General features: G+C 50.6%; 1 protein-coding gene across 1 annotated transcript in view; it reads left to right on the top strand.

Annotated features, from left to right (window-relative positions):
- The window catches only part of LOC139540071 (uncharacterized), a 78,394-nt gene that overhangs the window by 20,641 nt on the left and 45,253 nt on the right, over nucleotides 1-12,500 (top strand). The window contains exons 7-9 of the mRNA XM_071343624.1: nucleotides 2,871-3,005; nucleotides 8,952-9,020; nucleotides 12,482-12,500. The exon at nucleotides 12,482-12,500 is cut by the window's right edge and continues 41 nt beyond it. Coding sequence (XP_071199725.1) covers nucleotides 2,871-3,005; nucleotides 8,952-9,020; nucleotides 12,482-12,500 — 223 coding nt within the window. The remainder of the gene's footprint in view (nucleotides 1-2,870; nucleotides 3,006-8,951; nucleotides 9,021-12,481) is intronic.

The following is a 12,500-nucleotide window of genomic DNA, read 5'->3' as shown; positions in this document are numbered from 1 at the left end:
GGAGTGTACACTTCATGGATAAGAGAGAGTGAAGGAGTGTACACTTCAGGGATAAGAGAGAGTGAAGGAGTGTACACTCCTCAGGGATAAGAGAGAGTGAAGGAGTGCACACTACAGGGATAAGAGAGAGTGAAGGAGTGTACACTACAGGTATAAGAGAGAGTGAAGGAGTGTACACTACAGGGATAAGAGAGAGTGAAGGAGTGTACACTACAGGGATAAGAGAGAGTGAAGGAGTGCACACTACAGGGATAAGAGAGAGTGAAGGAGTGTACACTTCAGGGATAAGAGAGAGTGAAGGAGTGCACACTTCAGGGTTAAGAGAGAGTGAAGGAGTGTACACTTCAGGGATAAGAGAGAGTGAAGGAGTGTACACTTCAGGGATAAGAGAGAGTGAAGGAGTGTACACTCCTCAGGGATAAGAGAGAGTGAAGGAGTGTACACTTCAGGGATAAGAGAGAGTGAAGGAGTGTACACTTCAGGGATAAGAGAGAGTGAAGGAGTGCACACTTCAGGGATAAGAGAGAGTGAAGGAGTGTACACTCCTCAGGGATAAGAGAGAGTGAAGGAGTGTACACTTCATGGATAAGAGAGAGTGAAGGAGTGTACACTTCAGGGATAAGAGAGAGTGAAGGAGTGTACACTTCAGGGATAAGAGAGAGTGAAGGAGTGTACACTTCAGGGATAAGAGAGAGTGAAGGAGTGTACACTTCAGGGATAAGAGAGAGTGAAGGAGTGTACACTCCTCAGGGATAAGAGAGAGTGAAGGAGTGCACACTACAGGGATAAGAGAGAGTGAAGGAGTGTACACTACAGGTATAAGAGAGAGTGAAGGAGTGTACACTACAGGGATAAGGGAGAGTGAAGGAGTGTACACTACAGGGATAAGGGAGAGTGAAGGAGTGTACACTTCAGGGATAAGGGAGAGTGAACATGTAAACAGTTCTGGGAGAAATGGACAGAAGTTCACAGGTCAGTTAAAAACAGTCGTGGATTCAGTTCCTCAACAGTGAGGTAGTGTGGCTGAGAGACTGGTTAAAGGAACGGTTCCTCAACAGGGAGGTAGTGTGGCTGAGAGACTGGTTAAAGGAACGGTTCCTCAACAGGGAGGTAGTGTGGCTGAGAGACTGGTTAAAGGAACGGTTCCTCAACAGGGAGGTAGTGTGGCTGAGAGACTGGTTAAAGGGACGGTTCCTCAACAGTGAGGTATTGTGGCTGAGAGACTGGTTAAAGGGACGGTTCCTCAACAGGGAGGTAGTGTGGCTGAGAGACTGGTTAAAGGGACGGTTCCTCAACAGTGAGGTAGTGTGGCTGAGAGACTGGTTAAAGGAACGGTTCCTCAACAGGGAGGTAGTGTGGCTGAGAGACTGGTTAAAGGGACGGTTCCTCAACAGTGAGGTATTGTGGCTGAGAGACTGGTTAAAGGAACGGTTCCTCAACAGTGAGGTAGTGTGGCTGAGAGACTGGTTAAAGGAACGGTTCCTCAACAGGGAGGTAGTGTGGCTGAGAGACTGTTTAAAGGAACGGTTCCTCAACAGGGAGGTAGTGTGGCTGAGAGACTGGTTAAAGGGACGGTTCCTCAACAGGGAGGTAGTGTGGCTGAGAGACTGGTTAAAGGGACGGTTCCTCAACAGTGAGGTATTGTGGCTGAGAGACTGGTTAAAGGGACGGTTCCTCAACAGGGAGGTAGTGTGGCTGAGAGACTGGTTAAAGGGACGGTTCCTCAACAGTGAGGTATTGTGGCTGAGAGACTGGTTAAAGGAACGGTTCCTCAACAGTGAGGTAGTGTGGCTGAGAGACTGGTTAAAGGAACGGTTCCTCAACAGGGAGGTAGTGTGGCTGAGAGACTGTTTAAAGGAACGGTTCCTCAACAGGGAGGTAGTGTGGCTGAGAGACTGGTTAAAGGGAACGGTTCCTCAACAGGGAGGTAGTGTGGCTGAGAGACTGGTTAAAGGAACGGTTCCTCAACAGGGAGGTAGTGTGGCTGAGAGACTGGTTAAAGGAACGGTTCCTCAACAGGGAGGTAGTGTGGCTGAGAGACTGTTTAAAGGGAACGTGGATTCAGTTCCTCAACAGTGAGGTAGTGTGCCTGAGAGACTGGTTAAAGGAACGGTTCCTCAACAGTGAGGTAGTGTGGCTGAGAGACTGGTTAAAGGAACGGTTCCTCAACAGTGAGGTAGTGTGGCTGAGAGACTGGTTAAAGGAACGGTTACTCAACAGTGAGGTAGTGTGGCTGAGAGACTGGTTAAAGGAACGGTTCCTCAACAGTGAGGTAGTGTGGCTGAGAGACTGGTTAAAGGAACGTGGATTCAGTTCCTCAACAGTGAGGTAGTGTGGCTGAGAGACTGGTTAAAGGAACGGTTCCTCAACAGTGAGGTAGTGTGGCTGAGAGACTGGTTAAAGGAACGGTTCCTCAACAGTGAGGTAGTGTGGCTGAGAGACTGATTAAAGGAACGGTTCCTCAACAGTGAGGTAGTGTGGCTGAGAGACTGGTTAAAGGAACGTGGATTCAGTTCCTCAACAGTGAGGTAGTGTGGCTGAGAGACTGGTTAAAGGAACAGTTCCTCAACAGTGAGGTAGTGTGGCTGAGAGACTGGTTAAAGGAACGGTTCCTCAACAGTGAGGTAGTGTGGCTGAGAGACTGGTTAAAGGAACGGTTCCTCAACAGTGAGGTAGTGTGGCTGAAAGACTGGTTTAAAGGAACGGTACCTCAACAGTGAGGTAGTGTGGCTGAGAGACTGGTTAAAAAGGGAACGTGAGATTAGAAGTGATAATGCCTAACCTCTAGTTTAGGTATTGATGATCCAGGCTTGTTTTTGAAATGGAACTGAATAAATCAAACGGAGTGGGGTTTTCTGTCTTCTCTGTAGGTGACGCTGGCTCTCCTCACCTCTCGGCCGTGACTCTCTCTCCTCCTCCTCCTCCTCCCAGACTTCTCCAGATCGCTCCTCCTCTCCTTTACATTCCTGGGTTTGGGACTGCTACTTTCGTCTCTTCCTGTAGCAGTAAGTGTGATGATGTTATGGGGCTGGTTTCCCCCCCCAGGACACATATGAAGAGTTAATGCTGGACTCATAAAGTTCAATGGAGATGTTTTATAGGGTCCCGTCTGTGTCTGGGGAAACGAGTGTGTGTGTGTGTGTTGTGTGTTGTGTGTTGTGTGTTGTGTGTTTGTGTGTGTTGTGTGTTGTGTGTTTGTGTGTGTTGTGTGTTGTGTGTTTGTGTGTGTTGTGCGTGTGTGTGTGTGACACCTGTGATCTGTGTCTGGGGAAACGAGTGTGTGCGTGTGTGTGTTGTGTGTTGTGTGTTTGTGTGTGTTGTGCGTGTGTGTGTGTGACACCTGTGATCTGTGTCTGGGGAAACGAGTGTGTGCGTGTGTGTGTTGTGTGTTGTGTGTTTGTGTGTGTTGTGCGTGTGTGTGTGTGACACCTGTGATCTGTGTCTGGGGAAACGAGTGTGTGCGTGTGTGTGTTGTGTGTTGTGTGTTTGTGTGTGTTGTGTGTTGTGTGTTTGTGTGTGTTGTGCGTGTGTGTGTGTGACACCTGTGATCTGTGTCTGGGGAAACGAGTGTGTGCGTGTGTGTGTTGTGTGTTGTGTGTTTGTGTGTGTTGTGCGTGTGTGTGTGTGACACCTGTGATCTGTGTCTGGGGAAACGAGTGTGTGCGTGTGTGTGTTGTGTGTTGTGTGTTTGTGTGTGTTGTGCGTGTGTGTGTGTGACACCTGTGATCTGTGTCTGGGGAAACGAGTGTGTGCGTGTGTGTGTTGTGTGTTGTGTGTTTGTGTGTGTTGTGCGTGTGTGTGTGTGACACCTGTGATCTGTGTCTGGGGAAACGAGTGTGTGCGTGTGTGTGTTGTGTGTTGTGTGTGTGTTGTGTGTTGTGCGTGTGTGTGTGTGACACCTGTGATCTGTGTCTGGGGAAACGAGTGTGTGCGTGTGTGTGTTGTGTGTTGTGTGTTTGTGTGTGTTGTGTGTTGTGCGTGTGTGTGTGTGACACCTGTGATCTGTGTCTGGGGAAACGAGTGTGTGCGTGTGTGCGTGTGTGTGTTGTGTGTTGTGTGTTTGTGTGTGTTGTGCGTGTGTGTGTGTGACACCTGTGATCTGTGTCTGGGGAAACGAGTGTGTGCGTGTGTGTGTTGTGTGTTGTGTGTTTGTGTGTGTTGTGCGTGTGTGTGTGTGACACCTGTGATCTGTGTCTGGGGAAACGAGTGTGTGCGTGTGTGTGTTGTGTGTTGTGTGTTTGTGTGTGTTGTGCGTGTGTGTGTGTGACACCTGTGATCTGTGTCTGGGGAAACGAGTGTGTGCGTGTGTGTGTTGTGTGTTGTGTGTTTGTGTGTGTTGTGTGTTGTGTGTTTGTGTGTGTTGTGCGTGTGTGTGTGTGACACCTGTGATCTGTGTCTGGGGAAACGAGTGTGTGCGTGTGTGTGTTGTGTGTTGTGTGTTTGTGTGTGTTGTGCGTGTGTGTGTGTGACACCTGTGATCTGTGTCTGGGGAAACGAGTGTGTGCGTGTGTGTGTTGTGTGTTGTGTGTTTGTGTGTGTTGTGCGTGTGTGTGTGTGACACCTGTGATCTGTGTCTGGGGAAACGAGTGTGTGCGTGTGTGTGTTGTGTGTTGTGTGTTTGTGTGTGTTGTGCGTGTGTGTGTGTGACACCTGTGATCTGTGTCTGGGGAAACGAGTGTGTGCGTGTGTGTGTTGTGTGTTGTGTGTGTGTTGTGTGTTGTGCGTGTGTGTGTGTGACACCTGTGATCTGTGTCTGGGGAAACGAGTGTGTGCGTGTGTGTGTTGTGTGTTGTGTGTTTGTGTGTGTTGTGTGTTGTGCGTGTGTGTGTGTGACACCTGTGATCTGTGTCTGGGGAAACGAGTGTGTGCGTGTGTGCGTGTGTGTGTTGTGTGTTGTGTGTTTGTGTGTGTTGTGCGTGTGTGTGTGTGACACCTGTGATCTGTGTCTGGGGAAACGAGTGTGTGCGTGTGTGTGTTGTGTGTTGTGTGTTTGTGTGTGTTGTGCGTGTGTGTGTGTGACACCTGTGATCTGTGTCTGGGGAAACGAGTGTGTGCGTGTGTGTGTTGTGTGTTGTGTGTTTGTGTGTGTTGTGCGTGTGTGTGTGTGACACCTGTGATCTGTGTCTGGGGAAACGAGTGTGTGCGTGTGTGTGTTGTGTGTTGTGTGTTTGTGTGTGTTGTGCGTGTGTGTGTGTGACACCTGTGATCTGTGTCTGGGGAAACGAGTGTGTGCGTGTGTGTGTTGTGTGTTGTGTGTTTGTGTGTGTTGTGCGTGTGTGTGTGTGACACCTGTGATCTGTGTCTGGGGAAACGAGTGTGTGCGTGTGTGTGTTGTGTGTTGTGTGTTTGTGTGTGTTGTGCGTGTGTGTGTGTGACACCTGTGATCTGTGTCTGGGGAAACGAGTGTGTGCGTGTGTGTGTTGTGTGTTGTGTGTTTGTGTGTGTTGTGCGTGTGTGTGTGTGACACCTGTGATCTGTGTCTGGGGAAACGAGTGTGTGCGTGTGTGTGTTGTGTGTTGTGTGTTTGTGTGTGTTGTGCGTGTGTGTGTGTGACACCTGTGATCTGTGTCTGGGGAAACGAGTGTGTGCGTGTGTGTGTTGTGTGTTGTGTGTTTGTGTGTGTTGTGCGTGTGTGTGTGTGACACCTGTGATCTGTGTCTGGGGAAACGAGTGTGTGCGTGTGTGTGTTGTGTGTTGTGTGTGTGTTGTGTGTTGTGCGTGTGTGTGTGTGACACCTGTGATCTGTGTCTGGGGAAACGAGTGTGTGCGTGTGTGTGTTGTGTGTTGTGTGTTTGTGTGTGTTGTGTGTTGTGCGTGTGTGTGTGTGACACCTGTGATCTGTGTCTGGGGAAACGAGTGTGTGCGTGTGTGCGTGTGTGTGTTGTGTGTTGTGTGTTTGTGTGTGTTGTGCGTGTGTGTGTGTGACACCTGTGATCTGTGTCTGGGGAAACGAGTGTGTGCGTGTGTGTGTTGTGTGTTGTGTGTTTGTGTGTGTTGTGCGTGTGTGTGTGTGACACCTGTGATCTGTGTCTGGGGAAACGAGTGTGTGCGTGTGTGTGTTGTGTGTTGTGTGTTTGTGTGTGTTGTGCGTGTGTGTGTGTGACACCTGTGATCTGTGTCTGGGGAAACGAGTGTGTGCGTGTGTGTGTTGTGTGTTGTGTGTTTGTGTGTGTTGTGCGTGTGTGTGTGTGACACCTGTGATCTGTGTCTGGGGAAACGAGTGTGTGCGTGTGTGTGTTGTGTGTTGTGTGTTTGTGTGTGTTGTGTGTTGTGCGTGTGTGTGTGTGACACCTGTGATCTGTGTCTGGGGAAACGAGTGTGTGCGTGTGTGTGTTGTGTGTTGTGTGTTTGTGTGTGTTGTGCGTGTGTGTGTGTGACACCTGTGATCTGTGTCTGGGGAAACGAGTGTGTGCGTGTGTGTGTTGTGTGTTGTGTGTTTGTGTGTGTTGTGCGTGTGTGTGTGTGACACCTGTGATCTGTGTCTGGGGAAACGAGTGTGTGCGTGTGTGTGTTGTGTGTTGTGTGTTTGTGTGTGTTGTGCGTGTGTGTGTGTGACACCTGTGATCTGTGTCTGGGGAAACGAGTGTGTGCGTGTGTGTGTTGTGTGTTGTGTGTTTGTGTGTGTTGTGCGTGTGTGTGTGTGACACCTGTGATCTGTGTCTGGGGAAACGAGTGTGTGCGTGTGTGTGTTGTGTGTTGTGTGTTTGTGTGTGTTGTGCGTGTGTGTGTGTGACACCTGTGATCTGTGTCTGGGGAAACGAGTGTGTGCGTGTGTGTGTTGTGTGTTGTGTGTTTGTGTGTGTTGTGCGTGTGTGTGTGTGACACCTGTGATCTGTGTCTGGGGAAACGAGTGTGTGCGTGTGTGTGTTGTGTGTTGTGTGTTTGTGTGTGTTGTGTGTTGTGCGTGTGTGTGTGTGACACCTGTGATCTGTGTCTGGGGAAACGAGTGTGTGCGTGTGTGTGTTGTGTGTTGTGTGTTTGTGTGTGTTGTGTGTTGTGCGTGTGTGTGTGTGACACCTGTGATCTGTGTCTGGGGAAACGAGTGTGTGCGTGTGTGTGTTGTGTGTTTGTGTGTGTTGTGCGTGTGTGTGTGTGACACCTGTGATCTGTGTCTGGGGAAACGAGTGTGTGCGTGTGTGTGTTGTGTGTTGTGTGTTTGTGTGTGTTGTGCGTGTGTGTGTGTGACACCTGTGATCTGTGTCTGGGGAAACGAGTGTGTGCGTGTGTGTGTTGTGTGTTGTGTGTTTGTGTGTGTTGTGCGTGTGTGTGTGTGACACCTGTGATCTGTGTCTGGGGAAACGAGTGTGTGCGTGTGTGTGTTGTGTGTTGTGTGTTTGTGTGTGTTGTGCGTGTGTGTGTGTGACACCTGTGATCTGTGTCTGGGGAAACGAGTGTGTGCGTGTGTGTGTTGTGTGTTGTGTGTTTGTGTGTGTTGTGTGTTGTGCGTGTGTGTGTGTGACACCTGTGATCTGTGTCTGGGGAAACGAGTGTGTGCGTGTGTGTGTTGTGTGTTGTGTGTTTGTGTGTGTTGTGTGTTGTGCGTGTGTGTGTGTGACACCTGTGATCTGTGTCTGGGGAAACGAGTGTGTGCGTGTGTGTGTTGTGTGTTGTGTGTTTGTGTGTGTTGTGCGTGTGTGTGTGTGACACCTGTGATCTGTGTCTGGGGAAACGAGTGTGTGCGTGTGTGTGTTGTGTGTTGTGTGTTTGTGTGTGTTGTGTGTTGTGCGTGTGTGTGTGTGACACCTGTGATCTGTGTCTGGGGAAACGAGTGTGTGCGTGTGTGTGTTGTGTGTTGTGTGTTTGTGTGTGTTGTGCGTGTGTGTGTGTGACACCTGTGATCTGTGTCTGGGGAAACGAGTGTGTGCGTGTGTGTGTTGTGTGTTGTGTGTTTGTGTGTGTTGTGTGTTGTGCGTGTGTGTGTGTGACACCTGTGATCTGTGTCTGGGGAAACGAGTGTGTGCGTGTGTGTGTTGTGTGTTGTGTGTTTGTGTGTGTTGTGCGTGTGTGTGTGTGACACCTGTGATCTGTGTCTGGGGAAACGAGTGTGTGCGTGTGTGTGTTGTGTGTTGTGTGTTTGTGTGTGTTGTGTGTTGTGCGTGTGTGTGTGTGACACCTGTGATCTGTGTCTGGGGAAACGAGTGTGTGCGTGTGTGTGTTGTGTGTTGTGTGTTTGTGTGTGTTGTGTGTTGTGCGTGTGTGTGTGTGACACCTGTGATCTGTGTCTGGGGAAACGAGTGTGTGCGTGTGTGTGTTGTGTGTTGTGTGTTTGTGTGTGTTGTGTGTTGTGCGTGTGTGTGTGTGACACCTGTGATCTGTGTCTGGGGAAACGAGTGTGTGCGTGTGTGTGTTGTGTGTTGTGTGTTTGTGTGTGTTGTGTGTTGTGCGTGTGTGTGTGTGACACCTGTGATCTGTGTCTGGGGAAACGAGTGTGTGCGTGTGTGTGTTGTGTGTTGTGTGTTTGTGTGTGTTGTGCGTGTGTGTGTGTGACACCTGTGATCTGTGTCTGGGGAAACGAGTGTGTGCGTGTGTGTGTTGTGTGTTGTGTGTTTGTGTGTGTTGTGTGTTGTGCGTGTGTGTGTGTGACACCTGTGATCTGTGTCTGGGGAAACGAGTGTGTGCGTGTGTGTGTTGTGTGTTTGTGTGTGTTGTGTGTTGTGCGTGTGTGTGTGTGACACCTGTGATCTGTGTCTGGGGAAACGTGCCCCGTATGTGTGTGTGGTGTGTGTGTGTGTGTTGTGCGTGTGGTGTGTGGTGTGTGGTGTGTGTGTGTGTGATGTGTGTTGTGTGTTGTGCGTGTGCGTGTGTGTGTGTGACACCTGTGATCTGTGTCTGGGGAAACGGGCCCCGTGTGTGTGTGTGTGCGTGTGTTGTGTGGTGTGGTGTGTGGTGTGTGGTGTGTGTGTGTGTGTGTGGTGTGTGGTGTGTGTAACCTGTGCTCTGTGTCTTTACAGGGGGCTCAGAGCTGCAGCTGGTTCAAGCTCCTGTTTTCGGCTTCTCTACACCTCCCACCTACATACTGAGTGAGTGTGTTGTGTGTGTCCGTGAGTCAAATCAAAGTTCAAAGTTCAGCAGATGTTATCACACAGGCAGCAAAATGCTTCTGTTTCTATCTCCAACAGTGGAGCAAAATGCTTCTGTTTCTAGCTCCAACAGTGGAGCAAAATGCTTCTGTTTCTAGCTCCAACAGTTGAGCAAAATGCTTCTGTTTCTAGCTCCAACAGAGGAGCAAAATGCTTCTGTTTCTAGCTCCAACAGTGGAGCAAAATGCTTCTGTTTCTAGCTCCAACAGTTGAGCAAAATGCTTCTGTTTCTAGCTCCAACAGCGGAGCAAAATGCTTCTGTTTCTAGCTCCAACAGTTGAGCAAAATGCTTCTGTTTCTAGCTCCAACAGCGGAGCAAAATGCTTCTGTTTCTAGCTCCAACAGAGGAGCAAAATGCTTCTGTTTCTAGCTCCAACAGTGGAGCAAAATGCTTCTGTTTCTAGCTCCAACAGAGGAGCAAAATGCTTCTGTTTCTAGCTCCAACAGTGGAGCAAAATGCTTCTGTTTCTAGCTCCAACAGTGGAGCAAAATGCTTCTGTTTCTAGCTCCAACAGTGGAGCAAAATGCTTCTGTTTCTAGCTCCAACAGTGGAGCAAAATGCTTCTGTTTCTAGCTCCAACAGTGGAGCAAAATGCTTCTGTTTCTAGCTCCAACCGTGGAGCAAAATGCTTCTGTTTCTAGCTCCAACAGTGGAGCAAAATGCTTCTGTTTCTAGCTCCTACAGTGGAGCAAAATGCTTCTGTTTCTAGCTCCAACAGTGGAGCAAAATGCTTATGTTTCTAGCTCCAACAGTGGAGCAAAATGCTTCTGTTTCTAGCTCCAACAGAGGAGCAAAATGCTTCTGTTTCTAGCTCCAACAGTGGAGCAAAATGCTTCTGTTTCTAGCTCCAACAGAGGAGCAAAATGCTTCTGTTTCTAGCTCCAACAGAGGAGCAAAATGCTTCTGTTTCTAGCTCCAACAGTGGAGCAAAATGCTTCTGTTTCTATCTCCAACAGTGGAGCTCTGTGTGTCCGTGAGTCTGTGTGTTACCTGATGTACTATGTCCTTGCAGTGTCTTCTCCCTCGCTGTCTCCTCAACCCCTCAACGTCCTACCTCTCTCTCCAGGTGTAGTGTCTTCTCCCTCGCTGTCTTCTCGACCCCTCAACGTCCTACCTCTCTCTCCAGGTGTAGTGTCTTCTCCCTCGCTGTCTCCTCAATGTCCTACCTCTCTCTCCAGGTGTAGTGTCTTCTCCCTCGCTGTCTCCTCAAACGTCCTACCTCTCTCTCCAGGTGTAGTGTCTTCTCCCTCGCTGTCTCCTCAACGTCCTACCTCTCTCTCCAGGTGTAGTGTCTTCTCCCTCGCTGTCTCCTCAAACGTCCTACCTCTCTCTCCAGGTGTAGTGTCTTCTCCCTCTCTGCCTCCTCGACCCCTCAATGTCCTACCTCTCTCTCCAGGTGTAGTGTCTTCTCCCTCGCTGTCTCCTCAACGTCCTACCTCTCTCTCCAGGTGTAGTGTCTTCTCCCTCGCTGTCTTCTCGACCCCTCAACGTCCTACCTCTCTCTCCAGGTGTAGTGTCTTCTCCCTCGCTGTCTTCTCGACCCCTCAACGTCCTACCTCTCTCTCCAGGTGTAGTGTCTTCTCCCTCGCTGTCTTCTCAACGTCCTACCTCTCTCTCCAGGTGTAGTGTCTTCTCCCTCGCTGTCTCCTCAACGTCCTACCTCTCTCTCCAGGTGTAGTGTCTTCTCCCTCGCTGTCTCCTCGACCCCTCGACGTCCTACCTCTCTCTCCAGGTGTAGTGTCTTCTCCCTCTCTGCCTCCTAGACCCCTCAACGTCCTACCTCTCTCTCCAGGTGTAGTGTCTTCTCCCTCGCTGTCTCCTCGACCCCTCAACGTCCTCCCTCTCTCTCCAGGTGTAGTGTCTTCTCCCTCGCTGTCTCCTAGACCCCTCAACGTCCTCCCTCTCTCTCCAGGTGTAGTGTCTTCTCCCTCGCTGTCTCCTCGACCCCTCAACGTCCTACCTCTCTCTCCAGGTGTAGTGTCTTCTCCCTCGCTGTCTCCTCGACCCCTCAACGTCCTACCTCTCTCTCCAGGTGTAGTGTCTTCTCCCTCTCTGTCTCCTCGACCGCTCAACGTCCTACCTCTCTCTCCAGGTGTAGTGTCTTCTCCCTCTCTGTCTCCTCAACGTCCTACCTCTCTCTCCAGGTGTAGTGTCTTCTCCCTCTCTGCCTCCTCGACCCCTCAACGTCCTACCTCTCTCTCCAGGTGTAGTGTCTTCTCCCTCGCTGTCTCCTCAACGTCCTACCTCTCTCTCCAGGTGTAGTGTCTTCTCCCTCGCTGTCTCCTCGACCCCTCAACGTCCTACCTCTCTCTCCAGGTGTAGTGTCTTCTCCCTCTCTGCCTCCTAGACCCCTCAACGTCCTACCTCTCTCTCCAGGTGTAGTGTCTTCTCCCTCGCTGTCTCCTCAACGTCCTACCTCTCTCTCCAGGTGTAGTGTCTTCTCCCTCTCTGCCTCCTAGACCCCTCAACGTCCTACCTCTCTCTCCAGGTGTAGTGTCTTCTCCCTCGCTGTCTCCTCAACGTCCTACCTCTCTCTCCAGGTGTAGTGTCTTCTCCCTCGCTGTCTCCTAGACCCCTCAACGTCCTACCTCTCTCTCCAGGTGTAGTGTCTTCTCCCTCTCTGCCTCCTAGACCCCTCAATGTCCTACCTCTCTCTCCAGGTGTAGTGTCTTCTCCCTCTCTGCCTCCTAGACCCCTCAACGTCCTACCTCTCTCTCCAGGTGTAGTGTCTTCTCCCTCGCTGTCTTCTCGACCCCTCAACTCCTACCTCTCTCTCCAGGTGTAGTGTCTTCTCCCTCGCTGTCTCCTCAACGTCCTACCTTTCTCTCCAGGTGTAGTGTCTTCTCCCTCGCTGTCTCCTCAACGTCCTACCTCTCTCTCCAGGTGTAGTGTCTTCTCCCTCGCTGTCTCCTCAACCCCTCAACGTCCTACCTCTCTCTCCAGGTGTAGTGTCTTCTCCCTCGCTGTCTCCTCAACCCCTCAACGTCCTACCTCTCTCTCCAGGTGTAGTGTCTTCTCCCTCGCTGTCTCCTCAACGTCCTACCTCTCTCTCCAGGTGTAGTGTCTTCTCCCTCGCTGTCTCCTAGACCCCTCAATGTCCTACCTCTCTCTCCAGGTGTAGTGTCTTCTCCCTCGCTGTCTTCTCAACGTCCTACCTTTCTCTCCAGGTGTAGTGTCTTCTCCCTCGCTGTCTTCTCGACCCCTCAACGTCCTACCTTTCTCTCCAGGTGTAGTGTCTTCTCCCTCGCTGTCTTCTCGACCCCTCAACGTCCTACCTCTCTCTCCAGGTGTAGTGTCTTCTCCCTCGCTGTCTCCTCAACGTCCTACCTCTCTCTCCAGGTGTAGTGTTCTTCTCCCTCTCTGTCTCCTCGACCGCTCAACGTCCTACCTCTCTCTCCAGGTGTAGTGTCTTCTCCCTC

The sequence above is a fragment of the Salvelinus alpinus genome, chromosome 1 (assembly GCF_045679555.1).
Source record: "Salvelinus alpinus chromosome 1, SLU_Salpinus.1, whole genome shotgun sequence".
Lineage (NCBI taxonomy): Eukaryota > Metazoa > Chordata > Actinopteri > Salmoniformes > Salmonidae > Salvelinus > Salvelinus alpinus.
Note: the sequence above shows the minus strand (reverse complement) of the source record. Positions and strands in the feature narration are given on the sequence as shown.